This window comes from Plecotus auritus, assembly GCF_963455305.1.
Source record: "Plecotus auritus genome assembly, chromosome: 6".
In the NCBI taxonomy this organism is placed as follows: domain Eukaryota; kingdom Metazoa; phylum Chordata; class Mammalia; order Chiroptera; family Vespertilionidae; genus Plecotus; species Plecotus auritus.
In genome coordinates this window covers 55,991,676-56,011,342 of record NC_137773.1, presented here as the reverse complement: position 1 = coordinate 56,011,342, position 19,667 = coordinate 55,991,676, and the positions used below count along the sequence as shown (strand labels likewise).

The 19,667-nt window shown below is 43.2% G+C and overlaps 1 protein-coding gene across 2 annotated transcripts in view; it reads left to right on the top strand.

Moving 5' to 3' along the window:
* SLC10A7 (solute carrier family 10 member 7) overlaps positions 1–19,667 on the top strand; it is a 209,607-nt gene that overhangs the window by 175,293 nt on the left and 14,647 nt on the right. For both annotated transcript variants that reach the window (XM_080672621.1, XM_080672620.1), the window contains 3 exons: positions 2,235–2,400; positions 4,113–4,164; positions 12,242–12,315. In XM_080672621.1, coding sequence (XP_080528747.1) covers positions 2,235–2,400; positions 4,113–4,164; positions 12,242–12,315 — 292 coding nt within the window. The remainder of the gene's footprint in view (positions 1–2,234; positions 2,401–4,112; positions 4,165–12,241; positions 12,316–19,667) is intronic.

The window sequence follows — 19,667 nt, the reverse complement described above, 5'->3', positions numbered from 1 at the left end:
ATGGTTTACTTAGAAAACACAGATAAATATCACGGCAAGACTAAAAACAGTAAAGACAATCTGTTTTCCTCTCGGGGTATTGTCTCACATGTCGGTCTCTCCATTCCCCAAGTGCTGGTTGTTTTCTTTATCGAGATTAAGTGTCCAGGTCCAAGCGCTGACGTGTTCAGAAGAAAAGCATTTTAGGGAGGAGGACGCAGGACTCAGGGGCCTGTACTTGCCACATTGAAGGAGGCATCCCCACTCGGAGCCCGTGAGCACTTTGTAATGAAGAAAGAGATGATTAAGGCTAACCACGTCCATCGCTGCTTAGATTAGAAATGTGTCTTGACTTTGAAAATGCCTTTGACTTTCCGGTTACACCTAACTCACATGTGTTTGTTTATTTTGTCAGAGGGGCGATGGTGGGAAAGAAAGACACTTTCATGTTTGGAATTAGAATCATACATGCTATAACCTACTGCAGAGAGATCTTTGTGTTTTTAATCATTTTATTTTAAAACAAGATTGGAGGACAGCATCAGTTTCAGTAACTCCATGTCATTTCCATTTATTTTCCCTCCCAAATGAGTTGAGTTGTACTAAATTTGGGCAACTACCAGGTTTATGCTACCAAACACAATAGATTAGGAAGTGACCTTTTAAATGAAGTTCCTCTGTAGCCTTCGAATAAGCAGCCAGCCCCGCCCCTCCACCACCACCACCATACATACACACACTGTAACACATGAACATGGGCCATCTGGGTACCTTGAACGCTATTATCCTAAATTTACACCATTCTAATACATCAGTGCCTAGCACTGTGTGACAGGCCGCTCTTATTTCCCCGTACTTCACCACACTGTAACGTTAAAGAAAGAAACGAACACCAGATAAATTACTATGGTTTGGTATCACTTCTCAAAAAAAACAACATAATTTTTTATAAATTCAACTATAAATTTAATTACAAGATCTACTTTTTAAAAAAAACTTGACTCCTATTTATACTTACATGACACTCTTTCCCCTTCATCCCACCCCACCCGAGCTTCCTCTCTCTGTCTTGTGCCCACGGTCAGCTTTCTGCCAGGACTCCATTTACTAAGACTGATTTCACTCACTGAGTCCTGGAGAACAGACACGGTTTATTGAACAGCCATTTGCTCAAAGGTTTGTTCTGAGAGTGGTTTGTTTTGTTCCTGAGTACCTGTGAAGGTATGCCCCCTGGCAAATTAAGCCTTTTTAGTGGCAGTAGAGGATGGCAGAACCCCATCAGCCTTGTCAGGAGAAGTCCCCTGACCTCATTATTGCTAATGGATCATGGTAATTCAGCCTGTTGTGAAGTCTCATGTTCAATTATGCAGGATAATGAGTGACTCAAAACGTAATATGTCTCAACTGGGGTCCCTATTATAGGGCTTGTTCAGCTTCTTTCAAAAGTAAAGGGTTTTAAATAGTGGTTCACGCTTCTGTCCCAATGAAAGTTATCACCAATATTCAGACTGTCCTGATTTTAAATATCTGGTTCTAAAATATGAGAGGATTGCTCTATAACTTTATATTTCACTGATCCTTTTTGTAGGAAAGTTAGGGCAGGTTTATTCGTTGTTAAGTGTTAATTCTGGAATTCTGAAAGCATGCAAATGGCATTTGTCTTTGGCTTCACAAAAACTCAAGATATTCAGAGTTTGAATTATTTAAGCTCCCACAACACATGCACTTTTGCTTTTCAAGCATGAGTTATAATTTAATTAAAAACTTCTGGTGCGTTGCTAACATTTTAAATATTAATATGTTCCATGGATCACTTTCTATTATCTGCTGTCTTGAAATTCTTGAAGATGTCAGATTTTTAAGATTCCCAAAGTCGCACTCAGAATTGTCTGTTGAGGCAAAGGGGACTGTGATAATTACACACATCATTAGGATGAACAGAGGAGATAAACTTTGGGGAGGCTTAATGGGCATGTCTCGGTGACAGTAGCAAAGAGCATTTGGCGTGATAAAGGATGGATTTGAATGCACTTAAAAACATGCTCTTATTATGGACACCAGTGGAAGCTGCACCACAAACGTTACGTTCCGCAGAAGAAGAGTGGGGTGGCAGGGATGCTTTGAAATCCACTGTGGCCATCATCCAAATTACTTTCTTTCCTTTCTGTCTTCCTGCTGTCAGAATCGCTTTGAGATGCCCAGTAACACTCCCTGTCTCTCTGAAAAGAGGCCACCTGTTGATCTCTGTGTTTCAGATTGTCCGAAGGTACATCAAGGACTGGCTTGAAAGAACGAAGCCTCCTTTCGGTGCTATCAGCAGCAGTGTGCTCCTCATGATCATCTACACCACCTTCTGCGGCACCTTCTCCAACCCGAACATTGACCTGGATAAGTTCAGCCTTGTGGTCATACTGTTCATAAGTAAGTGGGAGAAGGGAGACCTTTGCTGTCCCCTCAATAACAAAGCATAGCATGTATGTTCCCCACCTTCATTTTGAATGTTAATTTGATTAGAAAAGAATACTTAGTTTCATACTATATGTGCTCAGTGACTTTACCAAGTGTATCTGTTTTTTACAAAGACATCAGTAATAATACATATATGACTTATTCTCCTATGTCCTTTTATATCTGATTTGCAAGGGTTGATGGACAGAGGTCATAATATCTGTCCAATTCAAATGTTAAGTTGAGCACTTTTTGCCAATTTTATATTATTATAACTTGAGCTACTCTTATTCTTTATCATAAATCAAAAGTAGGATTTCTAATATATACTACTAGTAGCCCTGCGCACGAATCCATTCACCAGTAGGTCACTGCCACCCTCCTGTAGCTCTCTGCCCGCTGCCCTGCCCTCCTGTAGCTCCCCCCGCCACCCCCTCCTAGCTTGCTGCCCTGCCCCCTCCTGCAGATCCGTGATCCGGGTGTTACATGGTCCGTCGTTATGCCTCACGGTGTAACGGATAATTAGCATATTCCTCTCTTATTATTATATAGGATTATTTTATAACAGTTGGTTGAAATGTGAATATTTACATCATCTTCCTATTACAGTATACCCAAAGTAATATCATTTCATTATAAGAAGTAGCAGACTATAAAATGCTTACCTACTCTGCTCAAAAATTCATTTATGTGTTATCTATGGCTGCTTTCAATTAGAAGGTAGAATGGAATAGTTGCCATAGAGACCATATGGCCCTCAAGCCTAAAGTATTTTTTAAGATTTTTATTGATGTCAGAGAGGAAGGGAGAGGGAGAGAGAGAGAAACATCAATGATGAGAGAGAATCATCGATCAGCTTCCTCCTGCCACCCCACACTGGGGATGGAGCCTGCAACCCGGGCATGTGCCCCAACCGGGAACTGAACCGTGACCTCCCGTTTCATAGGTCAACGCTCAACCACTGAGCCACGCTAGTCGGGCCCTAAAATATTTTTTATGTGGCCCTTTGAGTAAACTTTGCTGACTTCTGCTCCATACTAGAGATGGCAGGAAGGGAGGGGGTGTCCCTACTCTTTAACCACAGAAGAGGCCAGTCTGGATTTAAAGGTCATTTAATCCTGGCTGTTTTTGACTGCTCAGCCTCTATCGAGGCACAGGCAGAGCTCAGGACAATATTTTAAAATGTAGTAAATAATTAAAACATGGGCTGTTACCCAAAAAAAAGAAAAGAAATGAAAAGAAATCTTATGTTCTATTTATCCTGTAATACCAAAGACAACTTTTGGTAATTGTAATATCGAAGAATCTTATGTTATTAAAAATCAAGATGAGTTAATCCAAAATATTTATTATGTCCTACTACACTTATGCTATTTGCTATAAATATTCATAGTATAAACCAGTTGGCTCTAAACTGAACAGATTTAATAACCAAATCTTAAATCAAACAAGGTTTTAGATTTGCCGTGAGTAGTAGACCTCATGGATTGTACCTGGGGATATCTTCAATAAGAACAGGTTGAATCCCACTAATTTAAATGCTTGTATTAGTTCAGCAATTTATGCTTGTTTGTTTTCCTATTTGAATTCCCGTTAGTTTCAGATCAAACTAAGCGCACCAATAAATATGCTACCGACACTGCTTTTAGAGTGCTAATGTAGACTCAATCCTTTTTTCTCCCCAGTATTTTCTATTCAGCTGGGTTTTATGCTTCTAACCTTCATCTTTTCAACAAGGTAAGTGATTTGGTATTTTTTGTCATTTGTGGTTTTCTAAATGAAGACGCATGCTCTTGACTTGACTTCTGTGCCACCATGCTGTTGCAGTTTTTCTCCTGCCCGCCTGGCCATTCCTTTCCACCTTGCTCCTGCCGTCCTCCAGGGGAGACCTTAGGAAAGGACCTGCCCGTGGCCCTTGTCCCCTCTGTTCACATCGTGTGCTTGGGAGCTCCTCCATTCGACTGGCTCGAGCTGTGAGCTGTGAGCTGATGAATGTAGAGCCCAGACCTGCCCTTCCGATGTCTGTCCTGAGTTCCAGCATGACTCATCCCTTACCATTTAGATAACTTCACCCTATTGTCTTCATAACAGCTCACACTCAAGATGTTCAGAATGGGCTCCATCTTTTCCTCCAACACTTTCTCTTTCTCATTTGTTTATTTACTGTAAATGGAAAAACCATCCACAGAGGTACTCAGGCTAGAATCCTTCACATCATTATTATTATTTTTTTTATCTCTTGATCCTACTTCAGTAATATTTTTTTGTGCTTCCAACATCACTTCCCTAATTCAGGATTTGTTACCTCTTCTTGCCCTAGTCTATTTCAGTGGATATCTTACTGGTATTTTCACTTCCAGGCCTGACTTCTCAGTGCATTTCATACTGCTTGGAATCACTCAGAGTTCTGACAGTAGTGCTCATATTCCGAGAGTTCATTGGTTATCCAGAGTCTGCAGAGTGAAGCTCACTTTGGGGGGCTAAGGCAAGGCCAGTCTCATGAACCACCACTGGCAATCTTGCTGCCAAAGCTTTAAGGTTGAGGTACAGGCTTTGCTGTCCCTTGAAAGAACCTCCTGCGTTCTCATGCCTTGCCCTTGCGAAGGCTGTCCCCATATAAAAATTGGTCTCCTTCCCTGGTCTTAAAGGCTCACCTCTAATGCAGCTTCTTCCATCAGAAATTATGTAAGCCTTTGGTATGAGAAAGTTACCATAGCGAATGCCAGAAATAAGAAATAATTCCAATCCTACTTGAGTTATAGACTAGATATATGCGTGGATAACTACCTTTCCTGAGTGGCACAGTAAGCCAACCTTAGTCCATTCAAAGAAGAAAGCACCACCAAAGACAGTGACAGAGCATGGCTTCCTGGAAGAGATGGGGTTTGGCCTGGGTCATGAAGAATGGCTAGTTATTCAGCAAACAGAGATGCAGAGAGGGGCTTCTTAGTGGGAGAAGAAACAACAATGCAGATGTGGGGGGACACACACACACCAAAACACGCTGGGACAATAAGAGTAGAGGGAGTTTAAAAATAATACTATTTGGAAAGGTAAGCTTGGGACAGATTGCAAGCCCCTTGAATGCCAGGTGATGCAGTGAGTTGCCACAAGAGAGGGGGCCGGGCTGTTCGTGAGGCCTGCTAGTGTCGGGGCAGCAGAGGGCTCAGGCCTCGAGTTAGGCAGCTGGCCCATGGCACGCAGTATAGCAGGAGCTGATTGTAAACAGTCAATACAGATTTCCTGATTGGTATAATCTGAAGCATTTTTACCAAGCCTGTGTTGTGATTTATGAGTAAGAATAAAGCCTAGAGCCAATGAGTTACCAAGAAAACGTGACTCATTTAGGTAAGTCTGAGAGTAGGAGCTATTTTAAAGGTGGTTTTTTGTTGTTATTGTTTTGTTTTTTGTAAATGGCTTGTTAGGGCACCTCAGAAAAGGCATGTGCCCTCACTGGTTATTTTGCTGGTCCTTGTGGCAGAGTGATCATCGGGCCACTCATCCTGTCCTATCAGACTAGGTAGGATGCCATGCCTGTGAGTGAAGGACTGACCAATTCTTGAAAAACAGAATAGCCACTACTGGGGCTGCTGAAGGAGGTCTGGTGACATCACAAATAGTTGAATGAAAACTGAGGATTTTCAGCCTGAAGCAGACTGGACTTTCATAAGGCCTGTGCCTTCACTGAAGTTCTGTTGGGTTTTGAATGTGCTTGGCCTGGTGTCAGGCATCACATTCTTTGATAAACAAGACTATGGAGTGACTGTAATTGTGCTCCTGGGTAATGGGTGTGTAGCCCCAAATATTCCATTAACATTTGGGGATTTGCAATTGGATAAGATTTAGTAGATGGTTTTCACTTTTTTTTTTTTTTTTCATGCTGAGAGACTTATAATGCCTGGAGATTTTATTGGAGGAATGAAAATTATCAACATTTAGTGAACCCTGTTCAGGGCCAGGCACTGTGCTAGGGATTGTGCATGAGTTATTTCCCATAAGTCTGACAGCAAAGACTATGTTCCTGGGCATTTTTGTTGCTGTTTTGCAGATGAGAGCCCACTCTTGGAGCAGTCTAGTTTAGTAACTTACCCAAAATCAGATGACAGATGGCACACCTAGCATTGAAATCCACTGCCATTGACATTTCCAAAAGCACTGGCCCATGCTTTTTCTACTGCACTAAATAAACTACTTCAAGTTCTTTAAAAATTCATAACACTTGTTTTGGTTAGGGAATTCTTAGAGAATGTTTAACTGAATTCTTCAGGTTTACACAGAAACACACACAAATTAATCAAAGACACCAAAAATTGGAACTAATACCCATTGGTTTATATGCTGTTGAATTTAATTTTCTTTTCCCACTTTTTGTTCCTTTCTACTTAAAATTGGTGAAAGTGGCCTGTGGGGTTTTTTTTCTTACCAATTCAGTACATCTCAAACCAGTCCAATTATCCAGACACAAAAGTCTCAGCATGGAAAGCAGTCTTTTTGTACAGCATGTCACTGACCTCCGAGGATGGAAGTTTAGCTTAAACCTGGAGAGACCCACCTAGGAAATCCAACTTCCCTGCAACACTCTGCTTCCCTGGTTAATACTGCTTAGCCTGATGGACATGGCATGTGAGCCTCCTCTGCTCTGAGTATTTAAAATACACTTGAGAGATATGAGTGTATTCTCATCTCTCTGTCTATAGAATAGTGTTCAAGTTATAAATTCCAACTCTAGAGCCAAACAGACCTGAGTGTCAATCCTGTGTAATAACTGTAACTTTTGTCAATTTCCCCAGTTGTAAAATGGAGACAGTAGTAGTACTATGTCATCAGGGCATTTGGAGAATTGAATAATGTGCACACAAAGCCCTCAGCATAACACCTAGCATATAGTAAGTATTCAGTAAATGTTAGCTACTGCAGAATATTTATTATATCAAAATAACATATTATTTCAAGAACTAATTATGGAAGAGAGGGAATTAGCATTTCTGGTTTTGTAATACATTCTTTTGGATGTTTCTCTGTCACTGTTGCTAGGAAATGAGAATTTATTCATCAAACCAAGACTCAGCCATCCATGGTGACCTACGCTTTCTACAACTTTGGAAAGCTGTCGAAGTTAAGAAAAAAATTTGTTGAAAAGGCTTAGAAAAATAAAGCAGTCATTGAGAGGGAGCCTTTTAAAATATATAAAAGACAGTTTGATAAGCAGATAACAGGAATAGAAACCTAGAATGTCACTAGAGTGACAAAAGAAAGCATTAACAAGGGAAAAGGAAGAAAACAAATATTCAAATATTTGTGCAGGTCTTTTAATCTTTATCAGTACATTTTCAATCCCAGGTCTCAAGGGGCCTCTCTATATAGCCCTGGGAGGAAGGGAGGGCGGGAGGGAGAGAAGGAAGACAACCTTGTGGTTAATGATAAGTCTCTTACCATTTCAGAGATGAGGCAGCAGAGCCACAGAGCTCTGGGTAACTCTTTATGCTGCTCAGCTAATGACAGAGGAGGTCACCTCCTAAAATGAGTGAAAACAAAACACAGGTCCAGAGGTCAACAAAGGAAAGCATTTCACGTGGATGTTCCCTCTAACAGCACTCACACGGGACTCTCTGAGGAGCTTTTCTGCTCCACATTCTGTGATTCTCTCTGTAAAACCTCTGGCATGTTTTCCTTTGTGGGTACTACAGAGGGAGGCAAACGAAATGCTATGTGGGAAACGTGGATGGAAAGCTCTGTAAGAGCGAATAAAGAAACCGGCTGGGAAGGAAAGGAAATGAACATCTCAAGGGAGGCCAGAGGGATCAAAAGAATTATAAAAACAGGATAAAAAGAAAATATTAAAAAGACATAAGGTCGAATCAGAAAATAAATAGTAATGTAATAAACAAAAGTGTGAGCAGACACACTAGAGATGCTAATCGCTGACAGTAGAGTCATTACCGTGTAAGTGCAGAGCACAGTATGGCTGAGGGAAGGTCACTTAACAAGCTAGCAGCTCTCACCCACTACATTTAGTGGTGGGTTTTTGTTTGGTTGGTTTTTCTTTGGTGATTTTTTTTTTAATAATTTTTCTTCTCAGAGGTAAACTTATCTCCAAGACGTGGGGCAGCCTACTTTCTAGTTGTGTGACTTGCAGTTGTGCTTCGAGTTCCCTTTGTGGAAAAAGCAAGGTAATAATACTAGCTACTTAGGAGACTGTTCAGAGAAGGAGAAGTCCAGGCAGCGAAGTGCTTAGAAAACAATCAGCGTTCCCTGCTGTGGTTACTCATCAGCATCAACAACATTGTGAGTGGAGGGCTAGGTGAGCGGCCGCTCTGTTGGTTTTCCCCAAGGTCCGAGATGTGAAGTGGTCTGTTACTTTCTAAATAGGTATAGGCCAGCCCTGTTTAAGGGGAATACTGTTTCTAACCTTAAACATTCCACTTGTATTTACTGATCCTCCCTCCTGACTGCAGGTCCTGTCAACAGAGCCACAGGCCAGTTTCGCCTGAGATCAGTCCTGTCACTGCCCAGTGTGGGCCCGGCTGCGCCTGCTTCCTGGAGCAGAGGCGTTAGCACGTCCCGGCAGACATCCTCCTTAGCCACTGTACATGCTGCTCTGGCCAGTGGCAGCCACGCCAGCTTAAGTCAGCGCCTTCTTGGCCATAGAGATCTAGACACATTGGGAATGTGCTCTAATCTGGAAAGGAACAAATACGAAGCAGAGCAAAGTTCCCCAAAGGAGAGGGTATTGTCAGACTCTGGGAAGAAAACCCAACTGCGCGAATCCAGATGCAGCAGCCACTGGATATAAACAAGGGAGCAAAGAACTAGAAGGAAAGGTCTCCGTAGGGTTGCAGCCCCAGGCATTGCTGGGGCAGTCCACACTCGCCCCGCTGGTTACGCTGCATGGTCTGCAATCAAGGTGGCATTCATTCCCATACAGTTGACTGTACATTCTATCCCCAATCTGCCTACTTCAAGCTTTTCTAATTTCTTAGGTTCCTGGGCCTCCGTGTTACCTCCAATTCTCTATGGATGAGTGAAGTGCCTCACCCTTTACAAAGAAAGTAAAATCTCTGATATAAATTGCCTCCATTTTCCCATTCTCCATCTGGAAATTTTCTGTAGTTTTTACTCACTTTGTCTTCTCTGTTCCCAGCTCAGACCAGAGGAAACAGCCCCTTGGAGGCTAAAACCCCTGTCTCGTCCTCTGGGGCCTCTCTGAGGACCTGGCCTCACCCGTTGTTTCTCCTGCTGCATCTTCCCTCTCTAGGTAATCACATTCCCATGACCCTCTTCTTCTCTTCACCTAATTTCCTGAACACACTCTTCCCTCTCACCACTTCAAGTCAGTGCACCTGGACATCAGCTCCTAGGCTCCTCCCAGATAGCGCTGGGCCCACCCATTCCCCACTTCCCATAATGCCTTGATGCCTTTCTCAGTCCTGCATGCTCAAAGCTTCTCATTTCTTCGATCCTTCCTCCTTTGACAAAGCAACAATAACAGTAAAATAACTAGCAAGTACTAAACATTTGCAGCATGCCAGATTCTAAACAAACATGGGCGTTTATCCTGACAGTGGCCCTCAGAGGCAGACCCTATCATCCCCGTTTTATGTCCAAGCAGAGGATGGTTTGAGTTTAACTTCTGGTGCATTTGCCCCAAAAGCCTGTGCTCTTAAGCTCTTGGGAGGCAACATTTATTTCATAGAGGCCAACACTTGACAAGTTCTTTTAATTCTGTCTTCATGTCTCGTCCCACCACCTCCTACCCCCGCTGTGGTTCTTCCTGCGTCCTTGCGTCATCTTTGGTCTCACACCGTGCTGTGTGATTACTCCTCTTCCTCCTCCTGGCCCCACTTATCAAGGCCACACTCCTTGTCACAAGCCAGTGTCCCTGCACGCAGTCAGCCTGGAGAGCCTGCACATGTCTCTGCTTGTTCTTTTAAAGGCCAGCCCACTAGCTGTTTCCTTCAGGAAGGTTCTTCCTGCTCCATCACCACCCATTTCCTTGCCCAGCTTGAGAGAATCCTGCCCCCCCCCCCACTCTCGTTCTTTCTCTTTTATGGAGTACATACCTGTCTTCCTTTCACATTCGGCCTCCATGATGAGTGAGGGGATCAAGGACTATGTCAGCCACGTAGTACAATGTTTACAGAATAAGAGCGGGCCCTAGCCATTTTGGCTTAGTGGATAGAGTGTCAGTCAAGGGTCTTGGGTTCAGTTCTGGTCAAGGGCATGTACCTCAGATGCAGGCTCAATCCCTGGCTCTGGTTGGGTAGGGAGGGGAGCCATGCATGCAGGAGGCAACCAATCCATGTGTCTCTCTCACATCAATGTTTCCCTCTGTCTCTCCCCCTCCTTTACACTCTCTCTTAAAAATCAATGGAAAAATATCCTCCGGTGAGGATTAACACAAAACATTTAATTTAAAAAAATAAATAATAAGAATGGTATCACAATATAAATATGAGAATGAAATGTGGGAATGGCAAGGCAATCTTATTATACTCAAGTGACATAAATCCACGGAGGATTTTCAGCTGAGGGGGGACACCAAAAATGCAGTTTGGAAAGTTGTTATTAGAAAAAGAGCTGCAGGTAAGACCGTTAGGAAGCATGAGCACATGGGACGTTTCAGAGGTGAGAAGACCAAAGGGTAGTTAAATGCTGTCAACCTAGTAACAGGGGACAGGGATGATGCACAGGAGACGGCCCTTCTCCCTCCAGTGAGTATGTCACAGAGAAAACAGGATGTGGGCACCTGTTTAGGGAAGATTGCTCTCCCAATGGAAGTCATGTATGAGGCTGAGGTTACTAAAGGAAATGGTGGGCTCTCTTTTTGTGGAGCCCTTAAAAACCGGATAGAGTGCTATCCATCTGCAGCTGTATGCATGCCACTGGGTCTAACGCGTCTTTCCATTTGCTGACTCTTGTCTGGGTCCAGGGCAGGGGATGAACAGACTCACTGTGGCTTCACACCCTCATTCTTCAGGAAGGAATCATCTCTAACACGTCAAGGACACAATGATGATAATGACATTTCTAGCCTTTGTCCTGGTCTCTAAATTTTTATAATCTGAAACAGGAAATCTGAATATGGTATTCACCGGTACTGACCCCCATACCATTTAATGAATGGCTTTTGGCTAAGTGAGGGTTTTTCATGCTTAACATACTATATGGCAATAATAGAACATAGCAGTTAAGAGAGTAGGCACAGGAGCCAGACTTAACTTAAATCCTGGCTCTGTCACGCCCTGGCTGTGGGGCGCTGGGTCCCATGCACCTTCTCTGCCTCGGTTTTCTCAGCTGTGAGCAGGGATGGATTGATATGTTTACATGCAGACGCCTGAGAGGAGGCTTGATATATGGGAACTCCTAAAAAATGATAATGTTTTACTAAAACCTGTGATGTTGAATCTTTGTTCATACCACGCGTTTCTCAAAGGACATGTTGTTCATTGAGTGAGCAGTTTTGCAGACAATGACTTTGTCAAGCCAGCAGGTTGCTATCGGGTGATAGCCTAGGCACTTAGCCAGCAGTGCCTCCCAGCACGACTTTCCTGGAGTCCTGCGCCACCAGCTGATTACATATGTGATCTTAGGAGACCTCCACCACACCGTTTTAAAACCGTCTCCCTTCCAAGGATAAGTGACTCGGAAATGATTCTCTGTAAAGATATTCAGACATTTGGGCATAGAATTGCTTTTGTCTCCAGGATTGGTTAAAGGGATATAACACGAAGGTGGGTACTACGTTTGATTTAGGACATTTTAAATAGGCTTTTAATGAAAGTATTCGTAAAGCACTTTTTTCTCTTGCCCCTAGGAATTATTCGGGTTTCACACCAGCAGACACTGTGGCTATCATTTTCTGTTCTACACACAAGTCCCTCACTTTGGGTAAGTGATTCTCACAGACTCACAAACTAGCGTAACCCTCAGATAGTTACATATTATGAGTGTGAGATTCAAGCAGTGCTTCAAATGAAATGGAATGGAGTATCGTCCACTCAGTTAAAGGACAATAGCAAAATGAGAATGGGACGTTGCTTTGAAATACCATTATATGATTGAACCAATTTTGGAGGGCCTAAGTTTAAAAATGTAGGATCTAGCTTAATTTGTAAGGTTTTTGATTCTGATAAAAGATTTTCAGTGTGGAATGTTAATGTTAAAAGCTGGGGATGGGGGTGCACAATGGGCAAAAACTCAGCTTTGGAAGGCTCTAGAGTTGCCCCTGGAAAATATTAACTTATTTTCTGGAAGCTTAGGGCAAGGTGGAAATAACATTATTTCTCTAATTGGATATTGACATTGATTTGAAGTTCATTTCAGAATGTTATGTTGCGTCGATTAAGAAACACATTATCATTATTATTAACTCAATCTGATTAGCATCTAAAGTGAAATAAGTATTTATTTAATGGACAAAAATAGATCAAGAAGGAAAAATGCTGTTTTCTACTTAGCTTTATCCAGTTTAGTGGCATTATCCCAATAACGTGTTTAGGTATCCAGAATCCATGTTTCTAGTCATTAAAAGTCATTAAGTAATCAGAAACTTCATTGAAATATACATCACTCATAAACTCTTTGGGCTAATAGGCACATTGTGGCAAAAACTCATAGGAAAACTCCCTTTCCTTTGGCTCGTGACTCATTGAAGAGAAGGAAGAATCATGACGTGGCTGTGAGTCTGCTCATGTTCAAGTTCAGTCTGAACCTAGAAAACAAAGACATTTCATCATGTTTTTGCTAACCGCCCCCCACCCCCTCATATTTGTCTGACACTCTCACCAAGTTTGGAAAGTGATTTAGAAATTGGACAAACTCTTTGAGGAGCAGTTGCTATCTAGGGCTTCAGTTAATTTTAAATATACTGTTCATACATTGTAGCATGTTTGATAGGTTTTCTTTATAATCAAGATCAAACTGAAGTTGAAAGACCTTTGAAAGCCACAATCCAGTCCTGATTTTGTGACCCTGGACAAATCACTTAACCTCCTGAATCTCAGCTTTCTCATCTGTAAAATGTGGTGGTATAATACTTTGTAAGGCAATTGTAAAGGTCAAAATTAAATATGTTAAATAGCTAGCACAGTGCTTATATGTAACCGGTAGTCAGTTCATGCCAGAACATATGTAAATTGCTATGGGTTAAATGAGCTAGCCTGGAAGAGCTAGTGTGCTTTCTGGCACCTAGCAGGTACTCTTAACTGTATTACTAGTTACTAGTTACTTTTAACTGTATTAGTTATGACTGTGTCACCATTCCCAGTCTGTCTTGTAAATTCTCATGTAACAGGTGTGGTTTAATCGTTGACCTCAACGAAATCATCTGACACTTTTCTCCCCTTGTGGTTATTGTGATGTGATGTCTGGATTTCCCGGTCTCCTAAAAAGTAAGGGGTTGTTATAAAGGTGGGGAGTCCACAGGTGGGTGCCGCAAATGTCTCAGATGTCCCAACTTGGGGTCTCCTGAGCCTGTGTCCTTCGAGCAGATGCTGAGCCACGGCATTTCTGCAGGCCCGCCCCTCCCAACGGGACAATTTTTGGTTTCTCCATGATCTTTGTTCTGGAGTTGGCTGTGTTGAATGATGAACTCTACCCCTCAAAGCACACAGTCAGCATCCTCTTCTTCTCTATAAGCAAAACTCCTGTTCACTCTTGCTTTCTGTCTCTCCTTTCCATAATCCCACAGCCATACTCTCTGTTCTTGATGCTTTCTGAAAGCTAATTTTCAGACAAACAGGTAGGTGCTCTGCACACCAATCAGATGTAGCTGTTTGTTGAAAAGGGTTGGGGGAACTTGGACTTGTTTGCTTTTGTTGTGTCCTCTCCTGAAACAGGTACTTAGATTCTCCAATACAATACTAGTGTAGTTACCTAGGTAACCATGGAATGTAAATCCTTAGTTACTTCTGTAACATGACAAACTCAATCTCTCTTAGAACTATAAAACCTAAATACTCATCCTGACTCTTCCTCTGGTACCTCCCAGGCCTGTTTCCTTAGCTCTAACATTAGAGACTTTAGTTCCAACTCGGCTATTTTATCGTGCCTTGATCACACCTGGCTAGCATTTATAAAAATGGCCTCTGCTGCTTCCCTTGTCTCAGGTGCCCCCTTATTTTCCCATATAGCAAAGGGGCGTTTGGATCCTATTGCTAGAATGGCCTTGCTATACCCTATAAATTTACTGTGTCTGTTTTCACAAGATCGAGTACATGTTCCCCTCTCCTGGTACCCGACATCACTGGTACAGAGGACAGAGGATGTGTCACAACAGTGGCCTAATGCAACTTCTATCTGCATGGACATGAAAGAACATCACACTAAGTGCGAGCAATTCATATTTCAGAACAAAGGAGGAAACTTCAGATAATTTCACTTGGAGCTATACCTTCACCTCACACACACAGCTGAAATACAACAGATTATATCTACTTGGTATTTAGAAAATATATCTATACCTTTGGCAGTCACCGTCATAGTATTCTCCAAGTAGTTTTATACATACACACCCCCGCACACACACTCAGCACCTCAAATAGAATACTTACGAATACTATTCATTATTACATGCAGTATTCGTATTTAAGAATAAATCATTGCAGTCCAAGTGGTACCCATGTAACTATAGAACCAAAGGTGAAAACTTGCGTGAGAAGCCTTCTGAATGCTGTCTTGTATGTACACTCTCGATTTATTTTATTGTTCTTGCTCTTGCCCTGTCTCCATCTCCTGCATGTGCTTGCACCTACACACATGCTGAATTTGATTCATTGCTTTTATTAGTGCATTTGCCAGTGATTGATTAGTTCTTCGTATTAGTACTTTTTCTATTGATTGATTGCAGATGAAGTGACTATTTGACCTTTAATTATGAGGCTTCCTATTGAAAATGACATTGAGCTATGGCTTCACGTAATCCATCTGGAAAGCCTGACATGATGCCATTCCCCGGAGTTTGTTGAGGAAGCAAGAGGAGGCTCCGGAGGAAGCGCAGACTATCAGGGGCTCCGTCGGAAACAATACCACCGGCTTGTCCGTGTGCTCCCATGGTTTCAGCTCAGGGCTGCAGATAATCTTACATTTTGTCAGGAGCATCCCTTGCTGTGGGCTGCCCTAAAGGCCATGGACTCTCCCAGAGCCTCTCCAGCTTGAGGCCGATGTTCGTACCGTAACCAGAGCTGTTTTACACAGCAGAGACCGAGAGCAGCTAGTGCCCTATTAGTGCGCGCACAGTGGGTCAATAGACCGCATCAAGAAAGAAATTCGATGCCAGGTGCCCTGTGAAATTAGTGTTTTATTTGTCTTTTCTCTTGAGTATTCAAGTCACTTTTGTTATCTAGAGTTCTAACAGACGTAGGAAACTTCCTCACCATACCTGGAAAGAGAATGTTTCAGGGTGTTTGAGAGCCTTCAGTGAAGTGTATGTTTTTATTTATTTTTAATGTTTTTAAACGGCAAAATGAATGCATATACTCTGAGAACATGTCAACTGACAATCAGCAGTCCGGTGTGAGGTTCCTGCTTGTTTCTTATTTGCAAAAGCATGTCTCAGTGGCAAGAATGCTATGTAAATGTTAAGTAGAGTGTCATGATCAACACTTATTGCAAGTCCAGTATGTGTCTTGCCATCTGTAGACTCTCTGTACAAAGGCGAATCAAGCAGCTCTTCCTCCCGACATTTATACTCCATCATGAGTCTGTAGCTGAGCTGTGACCAGAAACTATGCACTAAGCAAAAAGAATATAGCTTTTCTGTAGACATCGGCTTCTGGAAAGAGTAGAAAGAACCACAGACCTGAGTCTAGTCAGGATCTAAGTTCCGGTTCTCTCACCAGCAGCTGGACCACATCCCTGAACTGCTGTGGGCCTCGGTTTCCTCGGCTGTGAAATGAGCAGGTGGCCATGAGCTTGAGGTTCCTGCCAGCTTCATATGCCTGCGTCTGCGCTCAGCAGTGGATGTCTCCGTTCTGTAGGACAGCAGTCCCCCTGCTTGATGTGAAAGGAAACAAATACTTAAGAGGAAGGGTTCTGTGAATGATGTTACAGTATTACAGGAAAGGAAATCCAGCTGCCGCTTCTTCCTAAAGTTGAGAAAATACCATAATACTCTGCAAAGTTGTTCAGAGGAGCAACAAAATTTGAGACAATTCTTTTTAAAAAATATATTTTTATTAATTTCAGAGAGGAAGAGAGAGGGAGAAATAGAGACATCATTGATGAGAGAGAATTATTGATCAGCTGCATTCTGCATGCCCCCTACTGGTTATAAGATGGGGATCGAGCCAGCAACCCAGGCATGTGCCCTGTCTGGGAATAGAAGCGTGACCTCCTGGTTCACAGGTCAATGCGCAAACACTGAGCCACACCGGCCGGGCTGAAATGATTCTTGTTTTCAGTTTTACTTGGAAGCTTTTCAAGAAGGTTAAACGATTCCCTGCAACTTGGGCTGAGAGGATCATTTAATAGCATCTAGGTTGTTTTCACAAGAGGAAATGGAATTGAAATACGAAAATTTGCCTTTCTTTTTTCCCTTAAAGCTTATCTGTGATTCCACTTGGCACATGAAGATTATTATCTTAATAAAACTACCCTTCCTACAATTGGGAAGCACTTTTTAAAAGCACTTAACTCATCATGTCATGGTACCTGAACAAGGCAGAATATTAGCAAGTCAGCAATTATTGTCCTGTTTTGCATACACAGAAATGAAAGCATAGAAAGAAACTTAAGAACTTATCCCAGATCTTGTAGAGACTGGAGTCTGGGCTTCCGGACTTCCCGTACCGATTGGATAATAGGGTACAAAAGGGCTTAGAAGGCCAAAGAGTGCTGTGTTACCCCAGCTATTGTAACTGTGAGCTCAGCTTGGGCTTGGATGGCGTTATCAGTTGTTTAAAAAAGAAAATTACCTCCAATTGCATTGCTGGTTATAAGATGGTTTTACTGATTACATTGCTGGTTATAAGATGGTTTTTAAGTACTTAATCTCTATCATTGTTCCCATAAACATATTTCCATGTGGCCCAGTCACAAACTGGCACTCATTCCTTTTATTCTTTCTTAACAAAAGGTTGTGCCCTATTTAAAGTGAGTCTTGATGAGCCAGCCTCCCCCACCGCCCACCCCCAACTTTTGTGAGGCCATGGCTGCCTGTCCTCCATTCCTGCAAGCTGAGAAGCCACAGTGTTGTTCGACAATAGACTACTAACGTGGAAACAGAAGTCAGAGTAAAGACAGAAGATACAAGCTTGTCTTTGGGGCAGAGCCGTAAATGTTTCTGCCCTGCAGTTCGCCCCTGGAGTTACAATTCTGTAAGGAAGGGCAGTTCGGGGACCCCTGCCATTCGACAGACCCTTACAGATGCCCCTGGAGTGGAGGCCCAGTAGATTTTACTACCATGCTTAAGAGTCGGGCAGGGGGAGGATCTGTCATTTGGTGCTATTTTCTGATCCACATGATGTAAGATCACCTATATTTAGATTTTATTAGTTCAGCTTCTGTAACAGTTTCTAAGCCTTTTATTGATTTACTAGAGGCCCCGTGCACGAATTCATGCATGGGTCCCTCAGGGTGGCCTGTGGGGATCAGGCCCCAGGTTGCGCCCCCAGGTTCTCAGCCCCAGCTCGCACCCCCAGGCTCGCAGCCCCGCAGCCCCGCCTGGCACTCCGCCATGGCCTGATGTCACCCCCTCACCCGCTCCACCATCCCGCCTGCAGAGTGATCAATCAGGGCCGGGTCCCCGGCTTCCAGCTGCTGCCACTGGTCGCCATCTGCGGAGCAATCGGCGGGGCGATTGGGCCCCCACTTGCACTTGCCTTGGCCTGGTGCCACCCGCTCACCTGCTCCACCATCCTGCCATGGTCCCGCTCTTATCAGGGCCCATCAGGGCCAGCAGTGCCTCCACTGCCACCCACTGCCAGCGCCACATCGGTGATGCCCTCCATGTTCCGCGCCACCCCCTGGTGGTCAGCACATGTCATAGCGAGCGGTCTAACTCCTGGTTGAACGACTGCCCAAGGGGACAATTTGCATATTAGGCTTTTATTATATAGGATTTGAAACATTATTTCTCTATTATGTTTTCAATAGAAGTAGTAATAATAATAACAGCTGACACTGAGCATTTAATAGGCAAAAACTGTGCTAAATGCTCATTATATGAAGTAATTCACTTGAAAATCCTTTTGTGTTGGCAGTGTGATGTATGACTGGACTGGTCAGTTTAGACCTCAGTGCCAGGGACAGTCACTCAAATGGAAAATTCTCACTGAGGTAGTCAGCTACTATTTTATCAGAGCAGCTATACAAATGCTTGTGTTATATTTATCAACCCAACAGGTGACGTTACTAATTAGCATAATGAATTCAGAAGTAGGTTTTTATTGATGAAATTACTGACTTGTCACTGTCCGTGATAAATTAATTAATGGACTCCTTGATATGCAGACTGCCTGAGAACTTTGAAGACACGTCCCACCCTAGCTGGTTTGGTTCAGTGGATAGAGCATCAGCCTGCAGACTGAAGGGTCCCGGGTTCAATTCCAGTCAAGGGCATATGCCCAGGTTGCGGGCTTAATTCCCCAGTAAGGGGCATGCAGAAGGCAGCCAATCAATAATTATCTCTCATCATTGATGTTTCTATCTCTCTCTCCCTCTCCCTTCCTCTCTGAAATCAATAAAAATATTTTTAAAATAAAATAAAAAAATAAATACACATCCAGTTTGCTAAAAGACTCTAGCAAATTCTACAGTCTGAGGAGCAAGTCCTAGGGCTGTGCCGGATGCTAGACACTGCCCAGTTTTGTGCCCGGCTGCCGTGAGGAGGCTCCATGGTTGCCTGAGGCTGACTGTGAGGTCACGGAGTCCTGCCCTCAAATGAGCTGCACCTGCTCTGAGTGACCCCTTAATGCATGCTGCCAGTGAGAGCACTGGGAAGGTCAGAGCTGGGGCATGCAGGTTGCTTAGAATGTTTTTGTGCTTGACTGCTAATGCACAGTGAGTTAAAAAATGCCTGTGTGGGGTTATCTTAATAATAAAGAGGTAATAAGCAAATTGACCATCACCCCAACACACAAGATGGCCACCCCCATGTGGACACAAGATGGCCACCACAAGATGGGTGGCAGGGGAGGGCAGTTGTGGGCAATCAGGCCAGCAGGGAAGGGCAGTTGGGAGGGACCAGGCCTGCAGGGGAGGGCAGTTGGAGGCGACCAGGCCGGCAGGGGAGGGCAGTTAGG